The sequence below is a fragment of the Acanthisitta chloris genome, unplaced genomic scaffold, assembly GCF_000695815.1.
Source record: "Acanthisitta chloris isolate BGI_N310 unplaced genomic scaffold, ASM69581v1 scaffold6622, whole genome shotgun sequence".
Classification (NCBI taxonomy): Eukaryota; Metazoa; Chordata; class Aves; order Passeriformes; family Acanthisittidae; genus Acanthisitta; species Acanthisitta chloris.
The window spans coordinates 7,921-19,371 of NW_008660947.1; the positions used below are offsets into that span (position 1 = coordinate 7,921).

Sequence of the window (11,451 nt, forward strand, 5' to 3'; positions counted from 1 at the left end):
TGTGCCTGGAGCTTTTTGCAGTGCTGTGCAAGCTGCTTGTCCTTTACGTCCACACGTCTCCCTGTAGTCTCTCCTCCTTTATGAGCATCCAGCATGGATCTATGGCCATAAGCATCCTTTTTGGGGAGTTCTTTAGGTTCCCCTGAAAAATGGCATCTAAAAACTGGCACTTAGGGGACTGGTGTTTGACTGGCTCACCCCTTGAGGTGTATTTCCAACTGGGCTGGAAAAGATGTGGGTCCCTTGGACCTGATGCACAATCCAGCAGAGCATCCCTGTGGCATCTGTCAAGGCATCTTCCGCTATGAGGTGGCATCTTCTGGCTCCCATTCCTTAGCCCTTGGCCGGGGTAGAAGTAGCCTAAATTGCATGCATCCCTGAAGCATGACAGATCCTGGGCTTAGCTCAGTGTCAAGGTTATAAGTGTGGTTGTCCAACAGAGTTGAGTTTTATTTGCAAATATATGAATGTTTGGAAGATTTAAGCAAGAATAACTGGCAGGATGATGTGGGAAGCTCTTATCCTGGATCTTCTTCACTGCATCTTAAGCTCCCTTGCTCAAGACCCTTGTTTCCCACCATCTCTCTCTCCTGCAGAGCTTTGGTTCCTCCAGTTCTTCCCCATGGGGCCATGTTTGCTGGCCCCAAGGATCTGGGGTTGCTCTCTGCTGGGTGGATCTCCTTTGAAGACCCACTCCATTTCCAGTTTCCTTCTGCAGATCCTGCAAGTTGAGTTATCACTCCCAGCTACTCCCAGGTGAATGGGGAATGTTTACTCTGTTTCTGTGCAGTTAATTGCACATCATTAAGCTCAGTACCTTGCCTTGCAGAACTCCATCTTATTTTGTCCCCATTGCCAAGCTCACTTTGCCTTCTTGCTTTGCTCTCCAAGAACTCCCCCAGCCTGGGTTGTCACCTGGCAGTTTAACAGGAATGTCCCTGATCATTGTTTTGGAGGGGTTTTAGAGCATTTCCCAGCCATTTTCAAATGGTTTAATCCACCCCAGCTCCCTTCACACCATGCAGTTTCTCCATTGTCTGGTGGGCTTTGTCCAGCTGCCCTTTGCCACACTGCTTGTAGTGCTCTCCATGTCCCATTGCTCATTCAGGAATGCAGACGTGGAGTGCAGCACTGAAGCAGTCATCTTCCTAGTTTCTGCAGTGCGAGGTGATGACGTTTGAGGTTTGGGATTTTTTCCCATGGCTTGGATGCTGCGGCAGAACCCGCCCTGCTCTGCAGTGCTGAGCCCCGCGGCAGGGTCCAGGCTGGGGGTGCAATGCAGTGCTGCTGCTCTGCCTTCCTGAGGTGACCAGTGCACCTGGGATGAGCCAAGACCAAACCAATGTTTGGTCCTCTCTGGACCATCAGAAGTTTTTACGGATTCCCTCACTCCCAACCTCTCAAAAATAATGGTTTGGACATGGAGGGACAGCCAGCATTTCAGGGAAAATTTGTAGTGGATTATTTTTATCTTCCTTTAATCTGCTGGCAAACCAAAGGAGACAGAGTGATTTTCCTTATCCCAGGAAATGTTATTTTCTTGGCACTCAGGGAGCTAAAGGCTCCCAGAGATCTGCGGCTGCTCTTGGTCACTGAGTTGTGATGGGCCCAGCCGCAAAAAGCATTGGCTCTCATCACCTCATAGAGGGAAATTTCTAAGGCACTTACACAGTTTAACTTTCACTGAAAATACTGTTTTTATTGGCAAATTGTTCCAAAAGCAAATAGCAGAGTAATTTGAAAGTGATTGAATTCAAGTATGTTGTTCCCATCCCCATTCCTACCTACCAAAATCAGCTTTAATTAAACAAATTCATTGAGGACCTGTTGTGCTTCCAAGCAGGGTTGGAACAACCTTGTTGAGGTGATGGTTTCTTAGGTTTAAGCCACTGGTTTTGTTCAGGGTCCCACACTCTAAAAGCCCTGAAACCAGCCCAGACAGGATTTTCTGGCTTTCATAAGGGCATTTCATAGGCTGCTTTTACAACATCACATTTCCCTTGCTGGCCTGTGTCGGACCCCTGCTTGCAACAACACAGCAGCTTGTGTGAGTGAACGGGAATTCTGCATCCTGCAGATCTCTCAGGCACCTAAACATCCTCTGAACCTGGTGATTAACACAAACCTCCAAGTTTTGTCACTCGCAGATGTGTCAGGGCACAGGGGTAGGTACTATCACCCTGCTGTTCTGTTGCAGGGGGTAAAACGGTGTTCCAGACTATCATCCTGGGAAGCTTGGTAGGGGAAGAGCTGCAGCTTTATCCACTGATCTTCACACAAAAATATCGTGATAATGGCACTGCCATCCTGACAAAATGAGTTGTTGTCCTCTGACTGGGCTTGTCTTCATGGAGGCTAAAGCCTGAGACCAGCTTGTGGGGTAGACCACTTGAAGAAGAAAACCAGGAAAGCAACTGCATTTCATGGAGGGCATTTTCTGGAGGGAAGGGCAGGCTTAGCACAGCTTTGGGCCTCTCTGAGGGTGGATGTGTGCATTTGGCTGGGATGTGGCTGAGCCCACTGTGTGTGGCAGTGGTGGAGCCATGTGTCATCGTTACTAATGAAAACGTTCAGAACAAGAGGAAATGGCCTCAGGTTGCTCCAGAGCAGGTTTAGACCAGATACTAGGAAAATTTCTTCAGGAAAGGTGTGGTCAAGTGCTGGCATAGGCAGGCCAGGGCAGTGGTGGTATCAGCATCCCCGGAAGTGTTCAAAAAACTTGTACGTGTGGCACTTGGGTGCAGGGTTTAGTGATGGACTTGACAATGCTGGGGAAACGGTTGGACTCAATGGTTTTAGAGGGCTTTTCCAACCTCAGTGATTCTAAGAGTCTATAATCTCACCTGGAGGAGAGCAGGGAAGTGGGAGCAGGTGACTGAGAAGGAAGCCTCCATAGATGTCTGGCATGAGGGGCAGAGCAGGGTCATTTGTCTCCTGTGATGCTTGGAATGATCAAAGGCAGGTGAGTGTCAGCAATATACTGCTGGCTGATGTATCAAGAGAGCATGGGGCATCTTTTTTTGTCCTTTTTTTGATTAGAGATAATCTAAAATATTTCCACTGAAGCTGGAGAGTAAAGAGGAGGAAAGGTCAACCAAAATGACTACGGCTGTGGAAAATGGCAGCAGCTGGAATTACGGCTTTATTCCAAAATGGCATTTGGTGTCGCTCATGTAGATGATGCTACTGCCCTCTCACAGCTTCATGCTCTGACAGCCGAAGGCTAACAGTGGCTGCTGCATTTCCGTTTGGTTTAAGGGAATGCTTGACTTTGGTTTTTGGCTGTAGCCTGTTTTTTTCTCCTTCCACCCCCATCCTGACCTGGCCAGACTGCATCATTGTCGTAATCCCGAGCTGGCTCCATCGCTGTGCTTCCCAGCTGCTAGAATGCAACACTGAATATCTCTGGATTAAGTCTTAATGGCAGGATCAAGTCAGTGGGAGATGAGTGGGGAGAAAGCTCCTGCTTACGCAGGTGGACAGGCAGCACTCCCCGAGAAAACAAACTAGAAGGCCTAAAATGTCAGAAAAACATCTTTCCTGGCTTCTCTTGCTTTTCGCCACATTTAAAGCATCTGTCATTTTCCAAGGGTCGGAAAACCCTGGTCTGAGTTCTGTGAAGGGGATATTGAGAGGTCAGAGGTGTTTAAACATTTCCTCCCTTGCAGAGGAAAATGTTGTTTTGAGTTCTGTCCGAGATGCTAATTCCCAGCACTAAATTCTGCCACCCCCATTAGCAATCTAGGCTGTGCCATATCACGGTGTGCTAGAGGATCATGAGGGTTTGTGATTGTCTTTAATACCTGTGCTGATGGGGCTCCTGGAACGCCAAAGAGTGTGGGAAGTGTGTTGGATATTTTCCAGGGTGGCTGTGTCATTGAGCAAGCAAGGTGCTCCAGGGTAAGGTCTTGGGAGTGATCCTCTGGGCAGGTGGCACAGCATCCCTATAGAGACTAGTGCCCTGGCCACCCTGCTCTTCCCTGGCACAGGTCATCAAGGGCTCTTGGTCAACAGGGCTCCAAGGTTTTGGAGTTTATCAGCCTGTGCTGACCAAGAGAAACTGTGGCTGCCTCATCCCTGGAAGTGTTCCAGGCCAGGTTGGATGGGGCTTGGAACAACCCAGTCTAGTGGAAGGTGTCCCTGCCCATGGCAGGGTGTCGGAATGGGATGATATTTAAGAACCCTTCCAGTCCAAACCATTCTGTCAAGAAAGTGTGATTTTTCTGGAGGGCATATGTTGAGCAAGGGGGATGATGGAGATTTTCTCCTTTGAGTTTGCTTGGCAGTGCCTGTGAACTCTCCACCCAAACCCTGCAGGGAAGGTGTGAGTTATACTGATGGGGCATCTTTGCACCGAGTTGTCCTCTGTTTTCAGCCAGGTTGAACAAAGCATTGCATTCTCCCTAGACAAATACCTATATGAAGCAAAAACTCACTCATACATGGCTCATGCACCCAGGGAGCCCTAGGAACACATGGGAGGAGGAAGAGGAGGAGATCTGGCTTCACCAAGCACAGAGCCAGTGATGTCGCCCAGCCCCTGCAGGGACATCGACTCTGCTGATGCTCAGCTGAGGCCCCTGCTATCAGGGATAGCATTCCCTGATATGGAATCAGGGGTATGATTCCGGGGATCCCAGCATCAGCTTTTCCAGCTCCTGTGTGGAAATCAGGCTAGAGAATAAAGTCCAGCCCAGAGCTCCATTTTCCTCCCCCTGTTCTGCTTCATGTGCCATCTCCTGTCTGGGAAATGATCGTGTTATGAAGCTAATTTAATACACCGTGTTCAGTTATTCCCTAATTACAAGGTTTTGCTCGAATTTTGGCAAAGTGTCAGTATTTGTGAGGTATCAGCAAGCATAAGTACAGAAGCATGGGCAATTGCTCCAATTTCTAAAAAATTGGAAAGGAGAAAAATTTGAGTGTGTATATTTGCATGTGGGGAAGAAGAGTCTTCCTGCAGTTCTGGGTGTCCATTTTCTTTACTTGTCCTTGGTCACTGTTGCCTGAGCTGCTTTTTCAGGTGTAGGGTGTCAGTATTTGTGAGGTATCAGCAAGCATAAGTACAGAAGCATGGGCAATTGCTCCAATTTCTAAAAAATTGGAAAGGAGAAAAATTTGAGTGTGTATATTTGCATGTGGGGAAGAAGAGTCTTCCTGCAGTTCTGGGTGTCCATTTTCTTTACTTGTCCTTGGTCACTGTTGCCTGAGCTGCTTTTTCAGGTGTAGGGTAGGGCCAGAATTCAATATATTTAACCTCAAAACCAAGGAAGAACTGATTTGTTCAGGGAACTGATGAACTTTCCTCTAAGTACTCTCACAAAAGCAGCTGCAAGTAAAAGGCCTATTTATTGTGGAATGGGATCATCCTTTGGAAGGTCATTGTCCAGCTGTTTTGGGGCTGATCTCCCTACCGTGTAGAGCTCCTTTTGATGTGGTCCAATGACTTTTGGCTGCTCCACATACATACACCTGCAGTTGCCCTGGTATGCTTGGCCCATACATAGGAGGAGGATGGTCCAGTCCTCCACCTGCAGTTGCCCTGGTATGCTTGGCACAGCCTGGCTTGGCTCACTGTGCAACTTCCATTTGGGTGCCAGACTTGTCACTTCTGTCTCCTAAAATTCCATGGTTTTGACCTCTGTGGGGCTGCACCTGCTTTGCACTGGGTTGAAGTTGGACTCTGGATCTACTCTATCTGTTGGGCTGTATGTAATGATGTCCTCAGGGCTTTCAAATGTGTGGACAAAGGAGCCATTTCAAAGCTGCTGCGAGCAAGGCAGAACATGATAGTGAAGAGGAAGGGTCTGAGATGGGTCTCTGCGGACAGGGAATGCTCTGAAATGCTCAAAATGGTGTTTTGGGGGATAATTTTTCCCAGCCCTTTGTCCAAGAAGAATGAGGGCTGTGGAGGGAGGCATGTGCCCAGAGTAAATGTTTCAGCTCTATTGTTCATTTCCATTGAGCTCATGAACCCCCTATAAAACACTTACCTTTCACTAGTATGATTAAGAAAAGGCCAATGTAGCTTTCCCACTCACTGGAGCGTGAAGCGTGTTTAATTTAATAATGCTGATAAATCTTAAAGCCAGGAGCATTTGGCTAACACATGACCCACTTTTTCAATCAATTGGAAACATTTACATAACGGCCTGATGCAAGGCTCCTCCTGCCAGGGATGTGGAGCAAGGCATGGCAGACACCCTCTGTGCGGCAGGACAAGGGCGAATGGCTTTAAACTGAGAGAGGGGAGGATTAGATGAGATTTCAGGAAGGAATTCTTCCCTGTGAAGGTGCTGAGGCACTGGCACAGGTTGCCCAGAGCAGCTATGGCTGCTCCATCCCTGGGAGTGTTCCAGGCCAGGTTGGATGGGGCTTAGAGCAACCTGGGCTAGTGGAAAGTGTCCCTGCCCATGGCAGGGGTTTGGAATGAGACAAGCTTTAAGGTCCCTTCCAGCCTAAACCATCTGAGGTTCTGTGATCTCTTTGGTGCAACACAGTCTCCTGGCATATCAGGAGCACTAGACATGCTGACCTCCCCAGATCAGCTTATTCAACCCTTATGGCATTGCCTCTCATGCACAGGAGTCAGCCTGGGGTGGACCAACATAGCCAGTTACTTATTTCCCCTTTGTTGTTCACCTTAAAATGGGCTCAGTCTTGAAAATTCCTATTATGTTACAGTGTCTCAGCCCGTTGACATTATTCTTGTCTCCAGTGTTGTCACCTTCTTCTTAGGAAATACTCTCCTCCTCCCCACCCTTTTGGCTTGACACAGAATCATAGAATAATGGAATGGTTTGAGTTGGAATGGTTCATGGAGACCATTTCATTCCACCCCCTTGCCATGGGCCAGGACACCTTCCACTAGCCCAAGTTGCCCCAAGCACCATCCAGTCTGGCCTTGAACACTTCCAGGGATGGAGAGTTCACATCTTCTCTGGGCAACCTGTTCCAGTGAACATGTTCCAGTGTTCAACACTTCATTTCTTATCCTTGTGAGGATTTAAACCTTTTTTTTTTCATTTGTAACATTCAGCAGCCTCAAGAACTGCGTTTGCACGTAGGTCCTAAGTAACCTCATTCCCAGGGAGCTGGTGTCCTTTAGCTATAGGGAATGCCATCTCCCTGATAACCGCATGCTTTTATCCACTTTGGGTTTCATAATAACCTCTAGGAAGAGGTTTTACATCAAACCCATCTTGCAGATGCAATTTGTGCCTTGCTGTGTGTTCATTCATCCTGACTTGCATTAAAGCAATACTTGAGAACTGGTTTATGGCCGTTTTTTTTGGTCACGTAAGTCCCTGTCTAAGCGAAGGAAAATGCCAGATGCTTTTTAGCAGGATGAAAAAAAATCTCCCATCTGATACAGACTGAGGGATTAAATAATACAAGGGAGAATTGCTCCATATCTCTCGGCATTGCACATAGAAGGATGCTGGCACCTCCCTCTGGGATGGGGCTGCTGCTCTCCCCATGCACTGAGCTGTAGGGACATTTCATATGCCACATCCACATGCAGAGATGCTCCTAAGGAGGTGTCAGGAATGAAAAAGGAAGGATTTATTGCCATTCTGTGTTTTTTTTCCCCCTTGCCTTCGACACATCAGTAGCGTTTTTCCTCTAGAGGGCAGAGGAGGAAAGAGAGAATAGGAAAGGAAAAGAACATGGTTTCATTAGATCCATGGAACATGAATGGCTGGAAGTGGCAGTGGCATGGTCCACACAATGGCCAGCTGGGGAGCTCACGGGTCAGGTTGCGTGGCAAGCAGGATGCTAGTTCCATCCTTCCCGTTCTGGGCTCCTGGGGTCAGATGGATAATTCCTGGTTACTGAAAAAAAGGCTTTTGTTTTCTGAGTGAAATGGTGAGTTTTGGTTTGATAGATAGGTGCCATAGTCCCAGTTCAGCTGTTGGTCTTCGTCCAGGCTGCTCATCCAGCGCCCTGGTCCTTCATCCACAGTTGCTTTTTGGCTGTGCCACCTTGCACATTGGAGTCTTTACTCCCATATCCTGCTGCTCTGCAGGGTGCATCCCACCTGTTTTAAGAGCAAACATTTCTCCTCTTTGCCCCCAGGTGATACGGCCGTTGTGCTGTCTCCATCTGTGCCAGGGCTACCCTCCCAGCTAACACACGTCTCCTGTCCCCCGGTAGGAAATGGAGTCGAAGGTCTCTGAAGGTGGCCTGAACGTTACCCTCACCATCCGACTGCTGATGCATGGCAAGGTAAGGAGCTCCCAGAGAGGGGGTTTCCCCATGGATCCCTCTCCCACCTTTGGCTGTGACTGTGTCCGGCCCCACACACAGTGTCCCAGCCCCAGGAATAGCTGTGGTCCTGCTGATGGGGAGGGTGGCATGGTGCTCCTGGTCCCTCTCTTACCTGCTCCCAACCCTGCCCTTCTGCTAGGGACAGTGTCTACCGGGTGTTTACTTCATTATGGGGTTGAGCTGGATTGTCATCACATTTTCTAATGTCAGTTCCTTTGGTTTTGGCTTTTTTTCTTTTGTGTAGGAAGTTGGAAGCATCATTGGGAAGGTAAGGACACCTTTTAAGGCACCTTTAATGCTGTTGCCTGCACCTGTGGTGTGGTAGATGCCAGTCACCTCTTCCCTGTGTTATCCTGGAAAGTTTGGGGTGCATGAGCTAATTACTGCATTCGTGAGCCAGAAATTAGGTGAGACTCACAGTGGATCAAAGACCATTCCTCTAAAAACTACACCAACCACCAAACTTCCCCATTCCCAGCTGCTTCACTGGGGTGGCCACTGGGAGTTTATAATCATGTTGCCCTGATGTTTTAATCGAAGAGCTTCATTAAAAAATACTAAAGATGTCACACGAACCCATTTAAATTATTGCATCTGAAGCCACAGGGCAACATTTACCTTGTGCAGAAAAGCTTCCCGAGCTGCTCTGCTCTCTGGTGCTTGCCACAGTGGTTTGGGAAGTCCTGGCTAGGTAGGACTAGAGGGGGGTTGAGTGGTTTTAAAAGGCAGATTTATGATGGCAAAGATTTGCAGCATGAGCATGTTTTCCCTGTATACTTGTGCCTTATTTTTCCATCAAATTGTCCAACCCTGGGAAGATGCGTAGTTATGAATCTGGATATATATCTGTGATGACGTACTCAGAGCTGCATCTGAGGATTGCATGGGGATGCAGGGCAAGGTATCACAGAGCTGCCTGCAATTTTGGCTACGTGTTGATGTGTGCTAGGGAGGTGCCTGTTTGAAAGGGTAGTTTTGAAGGTGGAAGTTTTGCATTTTTAGTAATAGGCTGCTTCTCCTTCTTGTTTCAGAAAGGAGAGACTGTGAAGAAGATGCGTGAGGAGGTGAGCAACATGCTCTGTGAGTGATTTGTAGGAAGCAGGGAGAGCAGAGTGACCAGAGCTGTGCATTGCCCTGTGCAACGTGTGCAGTAATTCCCAGGGTTAGGATAAACAAGCCAGCTGTCCCCAGAGCTCTTTGGACCAGTTTTCTCACTCCAAACAAATTCCTATCACATTTAATGGAAATTTTCCAGAGACGAGAATTTGCTCTTAATGAAACATGGAAATTAAGTCACTCCTAAGATGCTTTGAGTGTGTCCAAGGTCTTTGTGCGTGCAGCTCCCAGGGAGTTATCAGTGCACTGAGCAACACTCTTCTTTTCACAAGCAGTGACCCCATGAGCTGGTCTTGCCTCAATCCTGTAGGCTTCCATTGCAGTATAAGACTGGAAACCCTTTCTGAGGGTTGGGATAAGGCAATGCTGGAATCACTGCAGAGGAGGAGAGGGAGTTTGGAAGGTTAGATGGAATGCCGTGAGGCTGGCACAGGTGATGACCAGGGACCAGGCTGAGAGAACCCCCAACTTGCTTGGCTGTGGCTATTCTAGGACTACTCTTCTATTTCCAGAGCGGGGCAAGGATCAACATCTCAGAGGGAAACTGCCCTGAGCGAATTGTGACCATCACTGGCCCCACTGATGCCATTTTCAAGGCTTTCGCCATGATCGCCTACAAATTTGAGGAGGTGAGAAATACGAGCCATGCCATGGCTGGGACCAGCGGTGCAGATGGGCCTGGGGACCTCCAACCCATGTGTGTCTGGTTGGACTTGCTTAACTGGAACATGGCCTCAGCACAGAAGCTTCCAGACATCTCTAATTGGCAAGAACTGAGCATAGGTCTGATGAGGAGCAGCTGAGGGAGCTGGGGAGATTCATCCTGGAGAAAAGGAGGCTCGAGGGGGACCTTCTCGTTCTTTACAACTCCCTGACAGGAGGTGCAGCCAGGTGGGGGTCAGGCTCTGCTCCCAGTAACAAGTGACAGGACCAGAGGAAACTGCCTCAAGTTGTGCCAGGGGAGGTTTAGATTGGATATTGGGGATAGTTTCTTCACTGAAAGGGTGATCAGGCATTGGAACAGGCTGCCCAGGGCAGCGGTGGAGTCACCACCCCTGGAAGTGTTCAAAAGGTGTGTGGATGTGACACCTGGGCACATGGATTGCTTGTGGACTTGGCAGTGCTGGGTTCATAGTTGGGCTCAATGATCTCAGAGGGCTTTTCCAGCCTTAATAATTCTATGATTCTATGATTCAGTGAACTGTCCCAGAGGTCTCACAGTTAAATTAACTGCAGGGATGTGCAGTGATGCAGCTGCAGACAGAGGCCAGCCACATGTGGGGGACATGACCCCTCCTCTTAGGCCCAGGGCATTTGGGTTGGCATCTGCTTGGGTATCAAGGGTTGATGCACTGCACTCTTCCTTCCCAAGGACATAACCAACTCCATGAGCAACAGCACCGCTACCAGCAAACCTCCGGTGACACTGAGACTGGTCGTGCCAGCCAGTCAGTGCGGCTCACTGATTGGCAAAGGAGGCTCCAAGATCAAGGAAATCAGAGAGGTCAGATTTTATTTCATTATTGCATGTCATAACAGCTCCTCTGAGCTGATCTGCATCCAAAGGGGGTTGCCTTGGAAAAGGGAATCCATTGTGCATGACATTGCTTCCCAAGGTGGTCTTCCCGATGTAGTAGCATCATCCAGTGGGATGCCACGTGCAGGGTAGCATGGCTCTTGGGAGGTGCGGGTGTTGAAGCTGGAGCAGGAGCTGGCTGAAAAGGAAGGCATTCAGTTGTGGGATTTCTCCTTCTTCTCTCCTTCTGTCTCCAGTCAACAGGTGCTCAGGTCCAAGTGGCGGGGGACATGCTGCCCAACTCCACGGAGCGGGCAGTGACAATCTCGGGGACACCCGACGCAATTATCCAGTGTGTCAAACAGATCTGTGTGGTGATGCTGGAGGTACAGTCTGTAACAAAGGGGGTAAAGTACATATGGAAAAAAATCCCAGCTGGCACCACAACAGTGCTGGGAGCTGTGGAGAGTGTCTCTCGTCCCCTTCACCACGCGTTGTTGGATCACTCTCATTTCCTGGTACCTTCGTTGAAAACCCACCCAGTGTGC

At 48.7% G+C, this 11,451-nt stretch overlaps 1 protein-coding gene across 1 annotated transcript in view; it reads left to right on the forward strand.

The window, feature by feature from the left end:
- The window catches only part of PCBP3 (poly(rC) binding protein 3), a 32,093-nt gene that overhangs the window by 4,541 nt on the left and 16,101 nt on the right, over positions 1 to 11,451 (forward strand). The window contains exons 2-7 of the mRNA XM_009070022.1: positions 8,080 to 8,229; positions 8,516 to 8,539; positions 9,303 to 9,335; positions 9,900 to 10,016; positions 10,760 to 10,891; positions 11,161 to 11,289. Coding sequence (XP_009068270.1) covers positions 8,161 to 8,229; positions 8,516 to 8,539; positions 9,303 to 9,335; positions 9,900 to 10,016; positions 10,760 to 10,891; positions 11,161 to 11,289 — 504 coding nt within the window. The 5' untranslated portion in view covers positions 8,080 to 8,160. The remainder of the gene's footprint in view (positions 1 to 8,079; positions 8,230 to 8,515; positions 8,540 to 9,302; positions 9,336 to 9,899; positions 10,017 to 10,759; positions 10,892 to 11,160; positions 11,290 to 11,451) is intronic.